The sequence below is a fragment of the Varanus komodoensis genome, unplaced genomic scaffold (genome assembly GCF_004798865.1).
Source record: "Varanus komodoensis strain SLA01 unplaced genomic scaffold, ASM479886v1 scaffold84, whole genome shotgun sequence".
Classification (NCBI taxonomy): Eukaryota; Metazoa; Chordata; class Lepidosauria; order Squamata; family Varanidae; genus Varanus; species Varanus komodoensis.
Window position 1 is genome coordinate 1,293,210 of NW_025336531.1, and position 11,976 is coordinate 1,305,185.

The window sequence follows — 11,976 nt, forward strand, 5'->3', positions numbered from 1 at the left end:
TGTAGTTGGCAGATTGTGATAGTTTATATAACCAGTCTTGCCGGTCAACTCAAGCACAAGCATATGGAGCAGGTTCAAGTTCTTAGAACTATTTCCTTTGAGATGCAGCAGAAAGAAGGCTACAAGAAAAAGGGAGTTGGGAACAAGGAGAGGAGAAATCATGAGGAGGAAGAAAGCCCTTGCCCTTAAAGAGGTAACTGCTGGAAGTAATGGAATTCTGTGTAAGTTATGAATTTTAAACACTTCTATAAGCTATATCGTTTACAGCTAGATACGAGCTGTTCCTGACTGAATATGGATGAGAAAGGTACTGGAGAAACTGCTTTTGTATTTTAAGTTGCTCTCACTCATTCCCAAACTCCTGAATAATCTGATATGCCCCTCTTTGCAACAGCAGGCGGCAATGGGAAAATAGACTTCACAGAAGGAGAAACAGAAGCAGAGAGGTATTTTGTAGGGTTGAACTTCAGGAGTGTATTCATAGTTAAAAGTTTAAGTTGCTGCAAAAAGTATGTCCATTTTCAGGAGTATCAGACAGCAGGACCCAGAACAAGCAGATAAATGTCTTTCTGTTCACAATGAAGCCAACATAGCTAGGTTTGATGTGGCAATTTGTCAACATCACATTTGGAAGTCCTACAATCATAGTTGTAGAAGCAATTATGACTCAGTAAAAATGTGTGGACCAGAGTGGCCATGTACAGTTGTGAACAGCTGCAAAAAATGTAAACACTAAAGGGGCGCAAACAGGTTTGCTTTAAATGTATTTTTCCCACTCCACTTGTGCTAGTAATATATACTTTGAAGCTTCCTGCTCATTTTTAACATTTAAGCAATTCACTCTTTGTCAAAAATCTACAAAATACTGTAAAAGGCAGGGCATATATTTGTACATCTGAACATTACTTGTTCTGAGGGACAGTTGCTTTCTGAGGTCTCTGGCAGGGGTTTTGACATGACCTCCTTCCCGAACCTTCTACCAGGAATTGAACTAGGAATTTTCCTAGATGCAAAGCAGGTACTCCAGCACTGGGTTATGACTTGTTCTCCCATCTGCAGCCAGAAAGTGGGAGGTCCCCCCCACCTGCTCATCTTGCAGTGACAGCTGCAGAGGCAGTCATTTGACAAAGTACTCTAGGAGAGAAGGCTGTGGGTGTGATGCCCCCTCATGCCCCAATTATTTTCTCTGGAGCTCCTGAGTTGCTAATGTCACTTTTACGAAGCAAACTTGCCGACCCAAGGATTGGGGGAGCATGTTCCTGACATGCCCAAGTCTGTCTGACAACAGAGAAATGAGATAAGAAATCCTCCTTTCTTTTACACACACACCCTTGTCACTCACACACTAGAACTCCCTAATCTGTTTGGGAAACTGAGTTGAAACAGAACCACCCCATCCAAAAAAAAAAAAAGAAAAAAAAAAGAACCTCAAACACAGGAGAACTTTTCAATCTTCATGTGAGCGCTCTGATCAATCCCCTGCCCTTTCAGCTCCAGGCAAACTTTGTCTAAAGCATGAGAGTGAAGCTTGTCTGATTTTTTCTTTTCTGCTGATTTTCCAGTCACAAACATTCTTTGCCCACTATGATGCAAGTGGAATACTTACTTGAATTTGGTGATTCCATGTCCCGCCCTGCCAGGGGCCTGTGGGCTCAGAGTTCTAATGGGAGCTGGGTGGGGGAAGAGTTGAGCACAACGGGACTTTCCGTTTCCATCCCATGGATCCCAGCTTATCTTAGCATAAGTATTTGCCTAGCTTAATCACTAAGACATAGCTGCAATTTAGAACAAGTTTAATATACTTTTTTCTAAGTCATAGGAAGGGAGAGTGAGAAAGCGAAATAACTCTATGGTATGTATTTCAAAAAACAAGGATGTCTGTATCAACAAGGCTGTACATCAAAAGCATGGGCCACCTAATCTCCTCCATCTGTTCACTGGCTTAGAATCCTGGAAGCAGTTCTAAATTCCAATCAACATTTGCTTCTTTTGCTTGGATTATTAAAGAAGGAAATATCCACAATTCCTCTGCAAAAATGGACACATCCTCACATTCATACAGTTGTGTCATTCTTCTGTACCCATTCATTCTTTCTGGAAAAAAGTCTATTGTTTTCAATTGTCAGAACCACTGGTTTGTTCATATTAAGACCACTTGTTATTACAGCTACCCTTCCAAGCTTTCCTACCCTGCAGACAAGAGCTAGAATGGATCTAAAATGTCCAGGGCTCACCTATCAACGAATTCAGTGACGAGTAGGAACTGACTCTTCTCATCTTGTCAATGGTCTCAAAAGACAGGATATACTCTTCATTCTCAGGGCTGCCCAAAGTGCTGCTGGCACTGCTGCTGGTGCTCAAGTTCCCTGGAGAAAATGCAATGGAGCTTCCGGCTGCTGAATAACAAGAAGCATGGGAAAACTGAGAGAGGCATTTTTGCAAGGACTTCACTTGTAGAATTATCAATGCATATGGCTCTATGGCATACAGTCAATGACAAGAGGCCAACATCTGCCCTGGGAAGACTAAGCCAATGCTTCCAAATGTGTCAGAGTCAAGTATTTATGCTTTAGCAGCTCACAGAGCCTTGTAAAATGCAGGTCCCTGTACAAAACAACTTTCTAGGCTACGGCCACTTATGTTTCCCTTATCAGGTGTAGAAGTTATTCCTTCTAGAACACTGATCTTCAACAGGAAGGTAAGGACCAACAAATTAGCTGTGGGTGAGTCTCCTCCTTTCTGAGCATTTTCAAATTAATTTTTTTTGAAAATTGGCCCAGAGGCAGAGACAGTAGTGAGGTGGAGCAACACATGCTCAGACAGAAAAGCACGAGGGAGCAGCAAACCTTTGACTGAAATGGAGCTCTGTATGAACAGTCATAACTGCAGCTGGTATAGCTCTGCTCTTCCTTTGCCTGCTATAAGCCTTGGCTGTAGGTCAAAGCAAAGGAAGAGCAAAAGAGAACCACCTTGGTACATGGGCTCTACTGTTGTACCACAGGGCTCCACCACTCAAGTCATGTTAGAGGTTGGAATTCCAGCTGAGTCCCAGCTCTTAACAAGAGGAAGTCTGCTGTTCTAGAAAGGCTGCTGGGTAATCGGCAAAATTAAGGTTGCATCCTATGTTACTTTGCCTTGGTTACATTTTGAAAACATATGTAGCGATGCAGAAATTAGGCAAAGACATACATTTGTAATATGGGAATGTTCAGACCAAGGTTTTATCTGTATGTACAGTGAAGAAGAGCCTGGAAGTCTTGCCAGATGCATGTCTCAGACTCTCATCTGACTGTATCTGCACACACAAGAAAGCCCCCAGTGCAGCAGAATATATTCAGAAGATGCTAGAAGAAAGGTGGATATTAGAATCAAAGAAATAATGTCTGTGGAGCTGTGATATACAGACTATGATTTTTAAACAAGTGAACACTAAGGCTGAATCCTGCACACTGCAAGCAGAAAGCAAAACATTAAGGAGAACTTTCCTCTCCTCTCCTCCCCACTGCAGTTACCTACACATGCAAAAAGCTGCCCCTGAGAGACCTCCAGAATGCCAAGAATTAGGGCACAGATGTGTGTGTGTGTGTGTTGCTGGATTAAGGGAAAAATGTCTAAAAGTCAGATGAAAGCATCTTGTGTCAGCTGTGCTGATGTTTGATTATGGTTCTACATTCTCTTTTTCAGCAGCATGATAGTTCCATCCCATCTTGTTTTAGACCATTTCTGACTCTCTGGAGTGGCATTGGGGATGGGGGTGGAGAAATCCTTTTATGAGAATACATATCCATTTGTGCTTCTCAGGATTAACCTTATGTCGCAACACTGTCCAACAGTGTTTCAGGACACTGCCCATTCCGTTACAGGCACTGTCTCATTATTGTTACGGCTGGTCAGTGTCATATGTCTAAGCTTTACAAACCAGCAGTAGAGAGACAGTCAAAAGAAAATCCTGAAAAGCATTCTTACATTCTTCATTCAAGCTGAGATTCTGCAGAGACTTGTTCAAGTTCCTCGCTGTGGTAACTGCTCGAATATTCCCATAGGAGCTAACAGAACGGAGTTTTGGTGTGCATGGACTGTCTCGCACTGGAGTCAAACTTCCACCCTCTGTGGAGATAATTTAATTTGTGTATTTATTCACACAAACAGAGTAATAAGAGAAGCAGTTCATCCATTGCAAGGACAAAACAACTCACTGCCATAATAACATAGCAGACACAACTGCACCCTGGAATACTGAACAAAAGTTGGCTGATTTATTTCCTCCCTCATCCTCCTGAAAACACGAAAGGAGGGTCCCTGTTTTTACAGTTTGATTTTAGCCTATTGCTTGGGCAAAGTGAGAATAGGCTTTGCCATTGCAAAAAAGCTATGATAACTCCTGCTTGAACTCCTACATCTCCTTGAATAAGTGCCCTAACTTGGCAGCAGAGGTACTTTCATGGAAAAGACATCCTCCTGCAAGCAGCTTTGATAAGTGAGGTAATGTATCCATCTACTCATTTAAGATAGAGAAGGAATTTACTGAGTGCTGTGACAACCTTCATTAACTGTAATGGAACTTGTGTAATAGCCCCATATCAAACCCTATTTAATTCAATGTGGCAGTGGGCAATGGGTGAGCTGTGAGGCTAGGCACCTTTTCCATAATAAAAGGTAAAACAAAGCTTAAGGATATTTTCCTTGGGTGGATATGCATCTGAAAGTTGCATTATACTATGAGTGCCAGCAGTTTCAACTGTTCAACCTATTTTTAATTTTCCTCAAGATACATCCAAGCAGAATTTATGCTATACAGTAGCCTTCACATTCTGAACCAGAGATCGCTGTTCTGGGATAAGATGCTTCTTGTACATTTTGTTTACATAGCACCTTGCATTATCCTGAATGACTAAATAAAGGTGGTATGTTCTATCAAGGAAAATTATTTTCTGCAACAAAAAGGCAAAGGTATGGGGGCAACGGGTTTTCATATTTTTAATGCATTCCAGTTTTTCAGACAAAGGAGCTATTAAATTACTCTTTGCAGGGAGACAATTTTACTTCCATCTAAATGATCTGACAGTAGAGGTTCCAGTGTCCCCAGAGATTATCCAGGATATTTAATATTTAAGATGACATTTCATGAAATGAAAGGCCAGCAACAATTTGTGTAGTACTTTTTAATTTCTCAAATGAAGCAAATGCATAAAGAAGAAACAATGAAGAGGAGAAAGGATAGAAAAGAATGTGAAGTCCTTATTTGAACTTTGCACAGAACTAAGCTTCTGGGGCTACAGAACCTATACAGAGCCTCTTTTATGTAGTGTTCCCCAGCAATTGGTTTGGAAGAGGGTAGGAACAACAATTCTTAATAGCAGTAGCATCTGTCCTTGAGCATTCCAGAATTCAGCATAAGAAGCAGCTCTGTACACTTCACTGTACTGGTTCAATTCTTATGCAGCACCAAACTATGGTTTCATATTTCATATCTGACCCTCATGTTGTTGTGATCTGCTCTGCTCTTCATTCCACATGCTTCAATTCCTTCCCTGGTTCCCTATTTATTGCAAATCATGGTTTCGGCTTGCCTTCTGAACCAGAACTGGAATGCTTGATTGCGGTTTCCAATTCTATTTTTGTGGGAAAGCACAAACCATCATCCTTTTGATTACATGAGCAAATGGGTTTGTGCAAAAAGGCAAGTCAGGGAGTGAATAAGAGTGCAGTGAGGGAGGAAGGTACACACAAGGCTGGGGTTTGCTCATGTAACACTAAACCGCATTGGGGTGTTACATATCTCTTGACAGGCCCCTGTTCTGAGGGAGTCCAGAACACGGAAACTGCATTCTCTGTGACACTCCTTTATTCAATAAAAGGCAATTTTTAGATTTTTCTAGACTGCTAATGAAATTATGTCATTCACAAAAATGCTCAAGAAGAGTTTCTTGATCTAGCTAATAAACTCCTCCTCCTTATGGAATTAGCATCCAAAACTTTCTCTGTTCACAAACAAAATGATGCAGTACCTGGAGCAGCAGGAGAGGGCAGTGCATAGTTCTTTTCTTCTTCCATAAACTGCAAGGCAACAGTACAGAAATTGCTTTCATACTGGACCACGAGGTGACTCAATGCTACGACCAGTTCCTATAGAGAGGCAAAAGACAAACAAACAAATTCTGAATGCTCCGTATTCATAATAACTAACCATAAAGAAAGTTCATCACAGTTAAAGCAAGGCTTTTCAATCATCAAGAGCCTAATAATATCTCAGAAAACAAAAATAGATATTCTTCTTCAAAAGTCAAGTTTCTAGGACCATTTGCTGAATACTGTGATTCTCACTAGTTAAATAAAGCAAACTGCACAGAAGCAGGTAGAGTACTTGAGCAAAAGTTTTAAAAATAAAAATGTAAATTCCATCCAGCTAAAGCTTCAGACCCACATGGTGTGCTACTATGCTAGAGTGCAGTACTGCCCTAAGCTGGAGTGCAGGGCAGTGTCATCACCAGCTGGGATAAGGGGGCGAGAACACCCTTCTCTGCCAAATGTAGCTTCTACATCTCTCATGATTAGTTCCAAAACTGATTCTAGCCAAGGAATTACTTGCCAAATATTACTTACAAGACAGAATTTATCACCCCTGCAACTAATGACTACATGAGCTTTAACTCCATATATAAGTGTTTTCAAAATGATTCCTGTAAACACTTACAGTTACATTTTCCAGTGAAAAACATCTTTGAACCCTAATTTTTCTGTTCCAACACCCATTTCACAGAAGGCAGATTAAGGCCAGAGACAACAACTAAGTACAAGGCAGAGATGTTGTCGGAGTCCCCAATGCCAAATTGCATATTGGTGGAGAAGCACAACAAAATAACCATTTCACATAAGAAAAATGGGCAGTGCTTAGAGAGACATATGCACACATATCCATGCACCATACAAAACCCTGCCAAAACACATTCGTGTACAAAAGCATGGTTGAAGCACCTCTCCCCGGTGTCCATCGCTTCTAGCCAGCCAAGATGCTCTCTGCTATTCACTTTAGCACTCCCTACCCACCTCCAAAGGGTCTACAACCAAGAGTGGCAAAACAAACCATATGTTGTTTTATGTAAACTCTGGCATTCTTAAAAATAAAGGTAGTGCTGTAGGGCAGCACTTCATTTGGCAGCATGCTAGACTTCCAGTTAAGAAACAGGTTTATTAAATTAAAGTACCTAAAATAAAATGAATCAGGAGGGGCAGGGAGTTTGGCAGATGCTAAAGGAGTTGTTTGTGGGCATGCTAGTGCCCATGGGTTCCACACTGGAGACCACAGCCCTACAGAGTTCTTCATTTCCCTTAAGAACTATGTTTTAGGTGCTGAAGCTGAATAAGGAATGCATTCATGTGATAATCTCTATTCCAAATTCTAGAGACACCTACATTTCTGAATTTAACCTTGCGAAAGAGCTATGAATGTGTTTCTGTTCTCAGCTCATTGTATCCTGTAAGGTAGGGAATGTGTTCTCCAGATATTGTTGGATTGCAACTCCCATCAGCACTAGTCATCACAATAAAAGGTGAGGATGATGGATTCTGTAGTCCAACTTCATCTAGAGGGCCACACATTCCACATCCCTGCTGTAAAAATTTGATGGGTGTGCAAGCTTATTCCGAAGGCAACAACAGCACGTATATCTCCCTCACTCATTACACAAAAGAAATAAGCATCTTTTTTCTCTTTTGCAATAATGTGGTAGAAAGCTGAGGAACTTAAAAAAAAATAAAGCAAGAGAATCAAGTCCCTCTGAAACTATCTTTCTGACAAAATTAATACCCATCTGTCACCTCTACTGGGCATGAGGGCACTTTTTTATACTTGGCTTGGTGAAGCATTGATTTTTCCTTCACTTTAGTGTGAAGATCTGAAGAAAGCTGGAACGTTTGTCTCCAAACTGATTTCTTTGCAACAAAAGCCCTTTTATTTTTTGTCAAGTTCCCCCTTTCTTTGATTCAATTCAGTATTGCCAAACTGAGATACTGCTGCTGGAAGTACTGAACTGAAAGTTAGGACATGGCTCCAATCCTGTCCTGTGATTAGAACAGGATTAGACAACTTGTTGTTGGACTGCAACTTCCATCTACCATTGATTGCACAGACAATAGTGAGGGATGATGGAAGTTATCTGGAGGGATAGAAGAGGTCCATTGTCGTATAGTGGTGAGGGTATCTGGATTCTGGGAATCTGGATTCTAGTTCTCACCTGGCCTTCTCACTGGGTGGCTGGGACAATCACTGACTCTGATCCTAACCAATCTCACAGTTATGTGAATAAAGTGGAGAGGAAGAGGTTTGTGTATGCAGTCTTGGGCAACTTGAAGGAAAGGTAGAATATAAATACAACAATTGAAAAATAAATAAGTTGCCACTGCTGCCAAAGTTGCTGCCCTGTAGGACATAAAGAATAATTCAAATATGGCAGATCTGAAGCCTTGCCTACCTGTTCTACTGAAACTTCAATGTATCTTACAGAAGCAGCTAGATGGCATCCTTGAGAACTGTAAAGCTGTTCATGCATTCAAAAGAAAGAATCAAATATGATACTGATTGAAAAGGACCACTAGAAGCATTTGGTTCTCCAAAGAATTGCATATTCTCCACAAAAATGGCAAGGAATTCTGGAGGCTCATCTGGATATCTGCATGACTAATGTATCTGGCAACTTGAAATCATCTTTAGAACCTCAGCATTTATTCTGTTAACATTTCTGGATAGGCTAGACATGCACATGGTAGGCATGTCGAGAATGGAGCCGGGTAGATCCAGGGGTCAGACTAGATGGTCTGGGAGACCCCTTCTGACTCACTCTGTTTCTATGTTTCTATGCCACGAACTGAGAAAAATTATACTGATAGAGGAACATCAGAAACTTACTATTACATTTTAACAACTATCAGCAATGTACTGCCAGTTTGGTGTATTGGTTAGAGTGCTGGACTAGGCCTCAAGAGAACCAAGAACTAGTTTCCACTTGGCTATAAAGTTCATTGGGTGACTTGGGACCAGTCACTGAACAGTATCAGGGCTGTTATGTGGATAAAATGAAGAAGAGGAGGACTATATAAGTTACCCTGTGCTCCTCGCAATAGGAAAAAAGGGGGGATATAGATAATGTCATAGTGATAGTGATAAATCTGATGACACTAACAGGGGCTAGAAAAGCTGGGTTGCATTTTGTCAACAATAATTATGGTAATACCAAGGAGGGAGTTCTGGCCACAATGTTCTTCAATGCTATCAAATGATTGATGTATTCCTACTCTATAACAGGGGGGGCAGAATATACAACTTTCAAGAGACTAGGATCAGTCTATGATTTCATTCCCCCTTCTATGCATTCTAATAATGGAAAGCTCTTTGCTGAATAAAACTGTTCTGTTTCTTCCTTGCACTTCTATACCCATTTCTCTTCCTCTCAACGGGCTGCCACATACTTCATATTTCCAGTAACAAATTAATATTTCATATTTAATTTTGTAGATTGTAATGTAAGACTCTGCTATCAAAACAGTGATAAATAGAAGAGCATTACAGAGACAAAATGTGGCTCCAGTTTCCAGAGGAAGTAATAAAAGCATTGTGAAATTTTGCACAGCATCTAGGTTCTGGAGATAGCTAATCTCATTTCCGTGTCCTCTTTTTTTATGCAAGCGCTCCAAAATGAAAGTAGTGACATCCAAGCCTGACAGCTTGCTGCTGACAGATATCACTTTTCTTTGGCATCCAGCAGCGCATTTTCCAATGGTGGATATTCTGTCAGGTCTAAAAGAATCCTTTTCTAATGGCTAGTCTTTCATTATTCTGCAACGCCCTTTACTGTTTCAAAGGGATTTTTTAATACTATACAGCAAATGAAATGCCACATTGATAAAGACCTTATGTTTGGCCCCGCTGGGTGAAATGAAACATCCTGACGTTCATGTCACACAAGAAATCGCATTTTGTGTTTTAAAATGACGCTCTTCACACCCCAGGGAGATGTGACAATAAGGGGATCTATGGTGCTTACGTCCTCAGCTCAGGGGCTACTTCCCCACGCACCTCATCCCTTGCAGTAAGTTTGCTCTATAACCCTCCAGGTGATGAGCTTAATTTTATTTCCTTTATGGAATAGGGTGGGAGCAGCACAACGTTATTTTTCAGGCTGAAAACACAAAGCAAACTGCAAACTGACATTTATGTAAGCCTCCCAGGAAATGGGGAGACAAAATGATCGACATGACAGGACATGCCATTCAGAAAAATCACTGCTGAACAGAAAGCCAGCATGACCTGGAGTAGTGCAAAACCAGGGATGACAGACACAACCCTCAGACAGTTGAGATCCTTGAAAAGGTCTCCAAGCAGTAACTCTTTCATTACACATTCTCCTGGGTGAGTGGAACGAAGAAAGAAAAGGAATAAAAGGCAATGCAAGTTCTTCCTTTTTCAACGGAATGTTATTGGAAGAATCAATGCTTCTTTAAATGGGGAAATGGCACCTGTTTGTAGATGAAGTAGTTCCAGCTGCCAGAAATGCATAATGGCAAAACTCCACATCCCCAAATCCTTCTTAGCAGTTCTGCTAAAGAATGGAGATTAAAAAGGCAAACGAAATCTGAGGAGAAGGGGCTATATATGGGAAGCAAAGGGGGTAGCTGTGTTACCAATTTAGCATAAGGATTCTATTGGCAAATGGGCAAACAAATTACAAAAAAATCCAGGAAAAGATGACTGCAGAGGCAGAGTGTGTGAGGAATGTGTTCTAGAAGCATAGGTAAAGGAGAAAAACAAAGCAATTCTGAGGCTAGCCAATCCCTGCCCCCACCACTTGTACACAGATTAGAGGTGTGCAGCAACCACAAGATTCAACTTAGATCCTGATTGGAAAATGGCCATCTGCTTCTCCTTTGATTCGGGTACCAAACCAATACTGAGGTTCAGAAATCCAAGACTTCATGCCATGCACTGACTATTATGAGAAATGAAACATGGCTATATTATTTTCTGTTTGTTGGACACAGCTGAAGTTTGTCAGGCACAGTAGCTCCTGCAGAGGTGATTAAAAATGCCAAATCTTAGATCAATATGTACAGTGACTTTTGTGCTATTTATTTATTTTATTTATTTAGTGGTTAAGAGCATGGAACTGAGACTCAGACGACCTGGGTTCTAGTCCCTGCTCAGTCACGGAACCAACTGAGTGACTTCGGGCCAGTCACAGACTCTCAGCCCAACCTACCTCACAGGGTTGTTGTTGTAGGGATAAGATGGAGGAGGAGATGTAAGCTGCCTTGAGCCCTTTGTAGGAAAAAGGCAGGATATAAATCAATCAATCAATCAATCAATTTAGGAGACTTCTATGCCACCCCATTCACTGAAGCCTCAAGGTGGTTCACAACCATAAATAAACTTCAATAGAATAATATAAATTAACAATATAAATTAAGTCGCCCTGGCCAAAGAATAAAATAAATAAATAATATTAACAATTAAGATAACATTTGAATAAAAAGGTCTTTGCCTGACACCAAAAAACAAATAATGATGGCGCCAGGCGGACCTCTCTGGGAAGCGCATTCCATAGATTGGGTGCCACCACAGAGAAAGCCCTCCTCCGAGTACTCACCCTCCTAATTTCCTTCACGGAGGGTTCCCAGAGAAGGGCCTCTCCCGCAGATCTCAAGGGGCGGGCGGGCAGACATATATGGACATAAGCGCTCCCTCAGGTAACCAGGACCCAAGCCGTTAAGGGCTTTATAGGTCATCACCAACACCCTGAATTGGGCCCGGACTTCAATGGGAAGCCAGTGAAGCTGACGGAGGATGGGAGTCATGTGAACATAATGCCCAGTCCCCGTCAGCAGCCTGGCAGCTCTATTTTGAACCAATTGAAGTATCCGGACTGTCTTCAAGGGTAGCCCCACGTAGAGCACGTTACAGAAGTCAAGTCGGGAAGTCACCAA

The 11,976-nt window shown here is 41.3% G+C and overlaps 1 protein-coding gene across 6 annotated transcripts in view; it reads right to left on the reverse strand.

Annotated features, from left to right (window-relative positions):
• Positions 1 to 11,976, reverse strand: part of RPTOR (regulatory associated protein of MTOR complex 1) — a 405,549-nt gene that overhangs the window by 85,608 nt on the left and 307,965 nt on the right. For 3 of the 6 annotated variants that reach the window (XR_006417225.1, XM_044456420.1, XM_044456418.1), the window contains exons 18-20: positions 6,009 to 6,126; positions 3,967 to 4,107; positions 2,235 to 2,396 (exon numbers count right to left, since the gene is read on the reverse strand). Coding sequence is in view for 5 of the 6 variants with exons in the window: in XM_044456420.1 (XP_044312355.1) it covers positions 2,235 to 2,396; positions 3,967 to 4,107; positions 6,009 to 6,126 (421 nt within the window). In the remaining variant the exon portion in view is untranslated. The remainder of the gene's footprint in view (positions 1 to 2,234; positions 2,397 to 3,966; positions 4,108 to 6,008; positions 6,127 to 11,976) is intronic. The other 3 variants (XM_044456421.1, XM_044456419.1, XM_044456423.1) reach the window with 2 other exon arrangements.